At 49.9% G+C, this 11,628-nt stretch overlaps 1 protein-coding gene across 1 annotated transcript; it reads right to left on the bottom strand.

Annotated features, from left to right (window-relative positions):
* Positions 1-486: 486 nt before the first annotated feature.
* LOC120656715 (14 kDa proline-rich protein DC2.15-like) lies at positions 487-1,390 on the bottom strand. Its single transcript, XM_039934901.1, has one exon. The coding sequence runs from the start codon at positions 1,294-1,296 to the stop codon at positions 907-909; it is 390 nt and encodes a 129-aa protein (XP_039790835.1). The 5' UTR covers positions 1,297-1,390; the 3' UTR covers positions 487-906.
* Positions 1,391-11,628: the final 10,238 nt, after the last annotated feature.

The raw sequence follows: 11,628 nt of genomic DNA, 5'->3' as shown, positions 1-11,628 counted from the left end.
TGTGAAATCCCATGCTTCTATGCATAATTAAGGAAATTTTAAGTAGACCAAGAAGAATATATCAAATTTCACATCTACCCAAGTTCCCATTTAATAAATTTACTTTAGATGTGACACCATGAGCCAATTGTGCATAGGTTTCTTATGATGGAATGTGCGAGACTCAGCAGAAATGCTCATTTTTATTTAATTTATGGATAAACTACATTATTCTTTCAGTGATAGAATTTTTGCCCATCAACAATGAGGCACTCGTGGTGAGTTTGCAATATCAAGTTTTGCCGATTAGACATTTTTTTTTAAGAAATCCGATCAAAACCTTGAATGTGCATTTATAGTGGCGGGTGTGCATGCTTTTGTGTGGGTGCGTGCATTTCTATTTATGTTATGGATGAGAGCATGCCATATTTGCCTCTTTATGGAACTTCAACCTTTTCTTTCCTTGTCCCTTTTTTAGAATAGTTAGAGATTTTTTTAACACCAACATAACTGAAATGAACCCTAGCTCATACAAATAAACTTGTGCTTGGAGCACATACAATCCATGGAATCCACTACAAGCAATTACAACAATGAGATAAATTAAACACCACATAAAACCCAAAACAGTGCATTTCCTATAGCTTGGACCTTGGAGAAGAAATTACCATAGACAAACGAGTAGATGGAAGAATGGAAAAAGAGTAAAAGGTAAAACACAATCAAACACTCGATGCGCACATGCATCATTGTTGATCCGTCCGTGGTTCTACATTCAGAACCACCTGACGGGACAAAGAAAGCACACCAAACAAAAGTCGGAGAAAACAAATCCGACGCATGCAGCATGCACTCACGAATGAACAACCGGTTGTGTTCAAGCGTGCGCGTTGCATGCAAGCACGTATACGTAATCACGCGTATCTATCAAGCGCATATGAAGCCGCTGGGGAGGTTCTTGCCACAGTAGTTGACAATGAGGCTGAGTTTGACAGGGATGTCGAGGGTGATGCCGAGCACGTTGGCCTTGATGGCGGTGCAGAGGCAGGCGGCGGCCTCGAGGTCGGCGAGGCCGCCGAGAAGGCTGCAGCACGGCTCGGCCGGCGGCTTCCCGACCTCGGCGCTCACGAGGCCGGCCACGTTGGCGCACGCCGCGAGCTTGAGCGCGTTCTTGGGGCACTTGCCTTTGCTCGACGGTGACGGTGACGGCGGCGTCGGCGTTGGTGGAGTCGGCGTCGGGCAGCCGCCGCCGCAGGCGTTGGCCACCGCGAAGAGGAGCAGGTTGAGGGTAACGAGGAGGAAGGCCTTGGATGCCATGGCGACTGTGTGTGAAACCCCAGAGAGCGCGCTAGCACACAGGGCTAGGAGAATGCTGGTGCAGCTGGATGGGAATGAGCTCGGCCGTGAGTAGGATACGTGGGTATTTATAGGGGAGAATCATACCTGGGGCTAGAGCACTACACCTAACAAAAGTACAACACTACAATGGCATATGTCTCTCCTAATGGTTCAAAGTTTTGTGCATATGCAAGGAAAATGTGCACATGGGAATATATTACACAAGTTCTTCGAGAAAAAATTGCTACTTTCCTTCTGGGATAGAATATTTACTACTAGTACTAACACTTCTGGGATGAACTTAAAATTTGCTACGTCTCTGAATTGTACAACAAATTTGGTCAAACTTAAAATAATTTAACTCAGGACAACCTTAAATCTCTTATATTCAAGTAGGAAGTAATGGGGTGGTACCATCTGCGGCGCAACACGTGAAAAAAAAAATCAGATTATAAAAAATTTGAGTACAGAACCGATTATAATCGTCGCCTCAGGCAAAAACGATGGCGGTAGCAGGTTTCCCCCAGTTAAAACAACATGATAATCACATTGTTACAGTTGATTTCATAAGGGAAAAAACTGACCAGTTTGTGTTCAACAGATATGATTAAAATTCGCAGTCCAGCCTGCCATACGAAACAGTAGATATATAAACACATATGCGCATCTACAATGAATCGCAGGCAGCACGTACGTACAGTCACTTATCCATAAATCTCCATCACAAATGCAGTAACAAAATAACAAGAAACAAAACAGTCACTGCCGCAAGCATGTATCTTGAGCTGGCAAGCCAGAAAGGCAGTGGCAAGGCTCCAGTGGGACGGCTCGGCGGCTTGCGCAGCTAGCTTGGTCCGGCCGGGCTGTCAATGCTGCGCTGCGCCAAAACGCCAATGGGCCATCTCCCCCATGCCGGTCTGCTGCCCTATGCCTGCCCCAGGGCAGATGCGTCAACGTCGCCACCTCGCTGGCTCACTTCTGAGAGATCTCACCTCTGCCTGGCTGCTCACCGCTCTGCGTGAAGCGTGATTCACAGGCCGCGTAGCTCATGACACCAATGTGTCAGAGATTGTGTGGCGTGGCCTGGGGACGGGAGAACGGCGGAGACCGAGGGGGGCGAGTCGGCGAGATGCCGGAGAGGACCGTGAGCTCGGCGACGACCGGAGGACTGTGACGGCTGCCGCGAATGTACCCTCGGTCCGTTGGACACTTGGACTGAAAATAACGGCTCGGTTTCGGAGATGCTTGTAAAAGTAGAATTACGTGCATGTAAGTTTTAGATGTAAAGTATTGTAACACTTTTGCTTGTGTTTGGTAATTATTATTCGATTATGAGTTAACTAGGCTCAAAAGATTCGTCTCGCAAATTACAGACAAACTGTATAATTAGTTATTTTGTTTAGCTATATTTAATACTTTATGCATGCGTTTAAAGATTCGATGTAATGGGGAATCTTGTAAAGTTTTAGAATTTTAAAGTCAACTAAACAAGGAGTATATAGTAAGTGAGCTTGCATGTATATATCTTATGTTTAGAAAAAAAAGTTGTATACGAAGAACAATTACTATTGCTAAGCCATGCCTAAAAAATGAACATTGGCCGAGCTCTTCGCCTGAACCATCCACCGAAACATTTGACCATGTAGTGCACATGCGCCCTCAGTTGTGTATCGTCGTCGTCTAGCTAGCTCGAGCCAGCTGATGATGTGGTGGTGGGCGTTCCTTCTGGAACCTTCCCAATTCGCATTGATATGAGACCGACGAGTTGGGCCAGTGGCCGATAACAACAACGGCCCGTGATACCACACCGCGGGCCTAACGCAAAAGAGGCAAAAAAAAACCAAAAAAGGCAGCCCGTCCTATGGCGACGCGCGGTTTCATTTGCTAACTGTTCAGCAGATATTTTCCTGCAATTCATATACGTCTCTCTCTCGGTGTGTGGTTAATATGGGTTCTTTCTCACCGCTACATGCGATGGTGGGGCCGGCGCGGAAAGTTTGCTGGCTTAAGGCTTTGTACGCGTTGCAGCTCGTTGGGTAGTGGGTACTATGGATGACAAGGTGTATAGATGGTCCAACGTGCAACTCGGCCCGACACGACCCACACTAATACTATTTGGCACGACATTATTTGGTATTACACTATTCGGCACTAAGTCTTAGTCGTGCAGTACCGTGTCGGCACTGCATGCTGACCACTCGGTCCAGGCATTACATTATAGACATTTAACCGTGTAGTGTCGTGCCAGTAGCATGGTCAGCATACACCACCACAAAAAGGCTCAAAACACTCAAAATTCGGGTTTGGGGACGGATTCGAGGAGACGAGAGATAGGAGAGGAGGATGGGACTGGAAGGGGAAAAAAGTCCTGCGGTAGTGTCGTGTCGGGCTGACAGTGGAGGTGCAATGCAGCTTCACCTACCAGACCATGGCTCCGATCTAGATCGGACAGCCGAGGATGAGAAGATAAGGGGAGTCGAGGAGGAGGGCGACGGTGTAGCACGGGGGCAAGACTAAATGGCCTAGAACGATGGCCATCGGCGGCCGGCAGCGCAGATCCGGCGGTCGGAGCGGAAGAGGCGAGAGGTAAGCGCGAGAGGCAACTGGACGAGGTGAGGGAGTGGAGTGAGTTTGGGTTAGAGTTTGGGAGGGACGAGAGGTGTCGCCCGCGGCATATATACGCCTGCCGTTGTGACGGGTCTTAAGTGGGCTCCTGATCCAGTAAGCCTGTAAGCCTAACGACTTGTAGGTTAGGCCTAACGGCTAGTAGGTACCATGTCAGATTCGTGCCAGCCCATTATCCGTGTTGTGCTCATGCCAGCACTATGTGCTAGAGTTATGGCCCACGCACTGCACTACGTCTGTGTCGTGCTAGCACTGACACTAAACTCACTGTATCATGCCATGTTCATATCGTGTTTTTGGTGACGTTTTTCGTGCCGCCTATCTGACCTGGCCCATTTGGCCATCTATAACTAGGTGGACTCATCACTTATTCGCTGATTGTCTTGTTATACAGTAATTCAACACACATGAATGAGCTTTAGTTTTAACCAGCACCAGTTAACTGTCAAGCTGAATCCCAGATAGGGAGACAATGGTTAAAACTAATCGCAATGAAAATATTATAGAAGTGTCATAAATGCTAAGGTAATGTTTGGTTTTTTTTTTTTTTTTTGAGCATTAAGGTAATGTTTGGTTGAGCAGCCAACTAAGTAGTATTCGGAGAGTATAAGAATGGAGCGGCTCCCATGCAAAAATATTCCTTCAATATGCTGTACCTCTCCATCCCAAAAATTCGACCGCGCATCCATTCCATTTGCACGGCGTCAATTCCGTCTCTTCTTCCTCACTCCAACGCGACTCGCAGGTGGCGCAGCTCGGCGGTGGTAGGCAACACCTCAGCACTACGGCACCATAGTTGTTGGCTTGTTGCTCGGCTAGGCGGCTGGGCGGAGACTCAGGCCCAAGGACGAGCGGCTCCAGTGACTCGGGCCCCGAGACGAGCGACGCGGCGAGGCAGCTCCAATGATTCGGGCCTCCCGGGCGAGCGGCACGGTGCGGACTGCGGAGCGGCGGCTCGCAGACTTGAGCTCGCGGACGGGTAGCAACGGCGGCGGAGTGTCGTGGGCATGCAGGACGGCGGAGCTGCTAATGGATGGATGGAGATGGATGGGCACCGGAGCTGGGGACGGGAACAGCCTGGGCCATCTTGGATGGGCACGCTAGGGCCTAGGAGCACAAGGGAGAGGCTAATCAAGCAATGCTGCAGGGAAGAAGACATTTGGTGGCTGGCTGACATATGAGCAATGTTTTAAATAGCGGTATATCACATTTAGCGGCAAAGATCCTAACACGCTGATAGCAGAAGCTATAGCCGGTTATAGCGGGCTATTTATACTAGCGGTAACTCTCCAAAAAGGTCATAGCGGAAGATACTGTCGGTGTCCTGACCCGGCGGCCCGGCACCAACTAGTAAGATGCTGCGTGATCTTTCACCCTGGATGGTTGATGCAAGAGGTAACACAGGAATGCACGGGTTTATCCTGGTTCCGGCAGCGGGGCCGTACGTCCAGCAAAGATGTGTGAGCGCACTGTACAATCTTGTACCGGGGGTGCTTGTAGTAGGGGGTACAAACGAGGCGAGAGAGGGAGGGAAACTCCCAAGTCTCTGCTAGATAATTGAGGCAAGTGCCAACATCGTGCTCCGAGGAGCGGGGGGGGGGGGGGGGGGGGTGTGTGTGTTAAGAGAGCGAGAGAAGGAGATCGTGGAGGCAAGAGAGTAAGAGCGTCGAGAAGATAGAGCCCGCCTCTCTTTTTATAGACACAAGGAGGGGCGGTGTACATGTACGGGAGGAGGAAGAAGTCGCCGTTTTCTCCCCGAATCGGGGGCGCACAGTGAACAACTACTGTAGAAAGTACACTGTGGGGCACTGGAGATCATGGCGCCGGGCATGCGGTTGTCCTGGGCGGCGTCCTGGCCTCGCGGAGATCGCGCCGGCGTCCTTGCGGCTCCAGCGGGCGTTGTGGTGGTTGCTGTGGATGGTACCGTCCTCCGTGCTCGACGTGGCGGCGCCTCGAGGGTCCTGCAGGCGGGAGTCTTGCTCCGGTCAAGGCCCGGGCCGCGTTCGAGGGTCGCGCCCATGCCGATCGAGGGTTCCACAGCAGGGAAAGTACACGGGGTAGTACGGGGAGTTGGCAGCACAGTGGCGGGAACAGTGCTGGGCACATTCGCACAGGGCGTCGCAGGTTCCCACAGTGGCGCCACAATGCCGGGGATGGCTGAGCAGTTACCGGAGTTGGCGGATGGGATTCCGATCACAGCCGCTGTGCGGAGTGGTGGCCTGACGCCGTGTGACTCGGGTGTTGCGGTGGAGTTGTTGGCATTTAATGCCTCGTACGGCGGGCAGGTGAGCAGATGGGTCACAAGTTCCATCTGCCGAGGGGTGGCCTCGAGCGAGACGGAGTTGATTCGCTCTTCCGAGGGTAGGCTCGCTACCCTCGAGCGAGGCAAAAATGCGGGGTACTGTCGAGGGCCTCGGCGGGGAGGCCTCGAGTGAGGCGGAGATCGCTCTGCGGGTTCGAGGGGGTTCGGATGGGCTACCCTATGGAGCCAGGCCGTGGGCCGAGTGTTAATTGGGCCTATTTGAGTCCTTTCCTCGTCTTTGGATCGGAAGGAGACTGTAGGCCCTCGTGGGCCCAATTTCTTAACGCGTGTTTTGCATTTTGAAGGTGATTTAGTCACCTGATTATGGTATCCATAATCATAGTACCCGACAGATAGCGGCAGCTATAGCCGGCTATTTAAAACCTTGCATATCAGTATAGTTGGCCATCTGGCCCGTGGCCCAATTTTTTTGGCCTAGCATGGGCACGACCCAGCACGAGATTAAACAGCCCAGGCCAGCTTGGCACGGGCGTCGTGCCGTGCCTGGGCCGCTCCCTCGGCACGTGGGCCGGCTCGGCCCGGCATGATTAACCGTCAGTCCGATAGAGGCACACGAGCCGGCCCGAGCATGAAAGGTCTGCTAAAACTCATGAGCTCGATTAACTTTGTATATATGTATATTTGAATATGTATGTGTGAATAAAATTGTTTGAATTTGAAAATGTGTTAAGTTTTTTAAATTTTTTTTGTCAAATTTGAAAATTTGAGATAATTCTGCATTAATGAAGGAGTTAAGGGTCTGTTTTGGTGGTCGGACTAAGTCTAGCCTGGCTAGAATTTTAAGCTTGGCTAGCTCAAGCCTGGCTTTGAAGATACAATGTGACCTGTTTGGTTGTATAGATTAGATAAGCTTGGTTTATTGAAGTTGGCGTTTGGTTGCTTGGTTTACTAGAGTAGGGTTACCGCTTCCTCATGCGGTGAGTGGTCACCCGGTGCCGATGGTCACCCTCCTCCATGGTTGCAGGATTTCTGCAAACTCCTCCGCCGCCATGCCGGCACTCAGCCGCAAGCGGTGCGTGCGGCAGCCGCGTGCTCCGCCACCGACGCCGTGTGGGCACTTCGCCGGGCGCTCCAAGCGGGAGCCGTCGCATGCGAGCTCCAGGCAGGAGCCTCCTGCAGCGCTCCGCCATTGAAGCTGCGGGTGGGAGCCGAGGTCCGTTTGCAGGAGCCACGCACTCCACTGCCGCGGGCCGGCTTGCGCTGCAACCTCCGCCGCCCTGGCCACACAACGAGCTTCGTCCCCGGTCGCCACGAGCCGCGCGGATCAGTTGTGACCTCGAGCTCCGGGTCGCCAAGAACGGCAACAGACGATGAGAAGCAGGGGAGCGAGTAAATGTTAGCGTTCGACGCTAGGATTCTTGCAAATTGACCTGAATTGGACGTCCTCGCTGCAGAACCAGTCGAATCTTGAGCTCGATGTCTGGCACCAAGACCACCAATCCTGCAATTAAACCTCCCGCCGAATTAACAAGGCCACCAAGCCTGAATCCCACGTGAAATTGGAGAGGATAGCTCGGGCTCCTGCACGTGGTGGAGCCGGTGCTGGGGCTCCCGCTTGCGGCTGGGGATGCGCGTGCTACTCCTCGCACTCCTCGCCCACGGCCGCAGCAGCAGCGGAGGCCGCCGCCAAGGCTGGCGTACCTTATCGTGGGTGCCGCCAAGGCTGCGGGTGTAGTACCGCCCTTCAAACTACTACCTCGTCGGGGTGGCTAGGGAGGACGACCGTGCGGATCCCCACGCGGTGGCACCAGAGCTCGGGCGCGAGCCGAGTGCTGTTGGGGAACGAGGAAGGAGAAGGTGGATGCACAGGGGGTGACGCGAGACAAATCGTTGGAGCAACTTCAGGTTGGACAAGCCTGGCTAACCGGAGACGGCCGAATCTCGCGTTTCCATGGAGCCATGCTAAGAGGCCGATTTGTCTTGATGTAGCCTAGTTAAAGAGCCTAGCCATCCAACCAAACATTCGCTGGGTGTCTTGTTGGAGCTTGGTTGGGAGTTAGCCACCCAACCAAACGGACCCTAAATAGTTACATGGGCTCACGAGCCGGCCCGGCCCGTTGTCACACCCTGAAATTTTTGAATTTCAGGATGTGATTAAAATTAAAAATAAAACAACAATTTTCTCATAATTTTAAAAATTGTCTCAACATTTATTTTTCTTCATAGAGAATTTAGTGTAAAAGAAAATAAATATTGGTTGTTTTTCAAATTAAATGAAGTTGTTCTTCGGGTGATGCATTCATGTCACATGCAAAGTGTTGTTGAGTGTGAAAATTTTTCAAAACGTGTTCTATCATCAAAAGTTCTTCCTGGGAATTTTCTGGATTTTTCTGGATTCTTTTCCCATTTTTTCCCTAGAGCAAACTCTAATTTTTAGAGGCTCTTCCAAATCTTCTCATGAGCTCCAAATATTTTATTTGAGTTCGTTAGGTCCTAATATATTTCTAGGATTTTTCCTAGAATTTTCGGGCCATTTGGAATATTTTTCAGACTTTAAATATGAATTCTAGATTCTTCTAGAATTATTTTAATTTCGAAAATAATTAATTCCGAATTTTAAATGGGCTAAGTCTATCAAAATTACATAAATCTCTAATGGACCTCAAGGGCCCATTCATGTGTTACCTAATGGACTAAAGGCACGTAAAGTCCATTAGCATGGGAGGGAGGTTTAGTACCACATTGCTAGTTGATGTGGGATGATGAGATTTTTCTCCCTATATATGAAACCAACATCTCATGGCAACTCCACACAAAAATATAGACTATCCATAGGGAGGCTCCTTATTTGGGAATCCCTAAAATAATCTTTTCCCTAGAATCACACCATCCTCCGCGTCCGTGCATCTCCGGTGAAATCCGACACCACCCTAGTGCTCAGCTCGTCGTCCTCTTTGTCGTGGTGTCTTCCTTCTTGCGAGTCGTCGCCATTTCGCCGTCGACCCCGTGCCTTCTCCTCGACAAGTTCACCGCACCAGAGTTTCGCAAGGTAGCAAGGGAGCTCTCCGACCCCTTTTTCCCCTCCCCTTTTCCCTCCTGCGCACGCGCCCGCGCCCGCCGGCTCTGCTCTGCCGCCGCTCGCCACAGAGCCACCTCACCGCCGCCGATCCGCCATGTAGAGGCCGCAATCGCGTTCCTGGCATCGTGCAAACCCCGCGTTGAACCGAGCCGGAATCGCGTTATCGCGAAACGCCAGCGAGCCCCCGCCGCGGTCTGCTCGCCGCCGGCGCCCAAGCTGCCGCTCCGTGCACCGCCGCGAGCTCCGCTCCACCCGCTCTAGCTCTACGCCGCCGCCCTAGATGAGTTACTTGCGCCGCGCGCTTGCCCCTAGGGCAAACCGCGCTCGAATCGAGCACCGGACGGGCGTTTCGGCCAAGTCCGGCGATACGCCGCCGCCCCTAGCTCGCCGCCGGTCGCTTGCGCCGCCGCCAGCCGCCCCAACCCGTCCTGACCGTTAGATCGTGATCGGACGGGCACGATTAGGTCCAATCCAAGTCAACTAAACCTATATCGGTCAACCAGGGTGCATTTTGCAAAAGAGCCCCTCCGTTTTGTTTAAATAAACCTGCAGTCCTCCTGAGTTAAAAAGTATTTCTGTTTTAATCCAAAACTTTTTAGAAAACCCCTCGAACTTTTCTAATATAGAACCCGCCGTCCTTAGCCTGTAGTTTTTCAAGTTAGCCGCTAAAGTTTAGGTTTAATTATGTTTAGACCCCTGGTTTCTTCAGATCTAGCCCATGGAAGCTCTGTTTCTTCACAAATAAGCCACTAGAACTTTGTTTTGGCTATAACTTCTTCGTTTTAACTCCGTTTTCATCGATTCTTGCGCTCATGTGATCCTTGTGACGTGTGCAATAGTTTTATCACCTTGTTATCCTCTGTGAGCACATTTTGTTGTGTCTTACAAATCTTTTCTGTTAGTCCTTAACCCTTTTGTTAATCGCGACTAGATCCCTGAAGCACCGTTTAGTCTATAGAATCACCGTATTAGTTCCGTTTTTCGTGTTTCTTGCGCTCTCGTAACCGTAGCAGTGACCCCTATCCTTTAGTACGCTCTTTTAAAGTCTTTCTTCTGTTTTGGTGTATTGTTCTTAGTTGTACTTGTTGTTTGCTTTGTATGTTTGCCGATGATTACTTTGAGTAGAAGGATCGCTGTTCGAAGATTGAAGAATTAAGAATTGCAAGTGAGCAAAAGCTGAAGAGCAGTGAAGAGCAGTAAGAGTAACTTTTCGTTGGAGAAAGGCAAGTGACCCTAACCATACTTCTATCTATGTTTTATTTACAAGATGATATGATTTAATGGGAACATGGAGAACCACCCAAGAAAACAGTGTAACCACAATACTATATGGCTCTGGTCTTGGCTAAGTAACTAGATAATCTATATGTCGTGCCTGGGGCGTTTGATTAGTGGATTTTTGGGTTATTGAGCTTTGAGGAGCGGGTGAAGGAAGCTTCGTCTTCTGAGGTACCGCAGAAAAAGAGATCAGTGCGTACATATAGTGATTCTTTAGAAAAGCCTCGTAGTGAATCTCTAGCCACTCACCAAAGAAAGTGTTTAAGAGCTTTGTAAACCCAGGCAACATGGGAAATACGAATTGTGGGTAAAGTGTACAACCTCTGCATAGTGTAAAACTGATATATTAGCCGTGCTCACGGTCAAGAGCGGCTTGGACCCTCACATGATTAATAAACTTAAAGATGGATATAAATCACATTCTGGTTATTTCTTATGGCATTGCTGAGTACCAACCATAAGTGTACTCACCCTTGCTTACTGCTGCTCAGAAGAGAAAGTTGCTGTGAAAATTTTTGAAGATGATGCTGAGTTCTAGGCGTACGCAACCCCCAGTCGATTGCTTGTGAAGTTGGAAGACTTCGTTTCCAGGATAAGTTGTATAACTCTGATAATCTTTTAATTGTTTTAGTTTCTCTTTTTCGTGATACTGTTACTGATTATTCACTTATAATGTCTCTATATGTATGAAACTTGATCCCGGCATATATATAGTTATGCATTCGGTTTTGTTCTTAAAACCGAATGTGACACCGTGAAGCCCATATAGAATATCGGGCCGGCCTGGTACGAATAACGAGCCTTCGGCCGGTGCTTGGGCTGAGATCTCGGCTGATGGGCCGATCCGGCCCGGCACAAATAAATATTCAAGCCAACCGAATCGGGCCTAATCGGGCCCGGGCTGTGCCGGGCCGTGGCCATACGGCTCGTATGATTAACTATGATTAACATACGAGACCCACAAATGAAGGGGCAACTCCAACATCTTAGATAAATCACCATGTAGAGGTAAAAAAAACAGAAATAATGGTAAAAAATTCGTAGACTCTCCTTCTCCATCCCGGGA

Source organism: Panicum virgatum, chromosome 1N (genome assembly GCF_016808335.1).
Source record: "Panicum virgatum strain AP13 chromosome 1N, P.virgatum_v5, whole genome shotgun sequence".
Classification (NCBI taxonomy): domain Eukaryota; kingdom Viridiplantae; phylum Streptophyta; class Magnoliopsida; order Poales; family Poaceae; genus Panicum; species Panicum virgatum.
This window is presented reverse-complemented; position numbering and strand designations above follow the sequence as displayed.

Coding starts and splice junctions, on each gene's coding strand:
- LOC120656715 (XM_039934901.1), bottom strand. CDS start 1,296: ATGGCATCCAAGGCCTTCCTCCTCGTTACCCTCAACCTGCTCCTCTTC.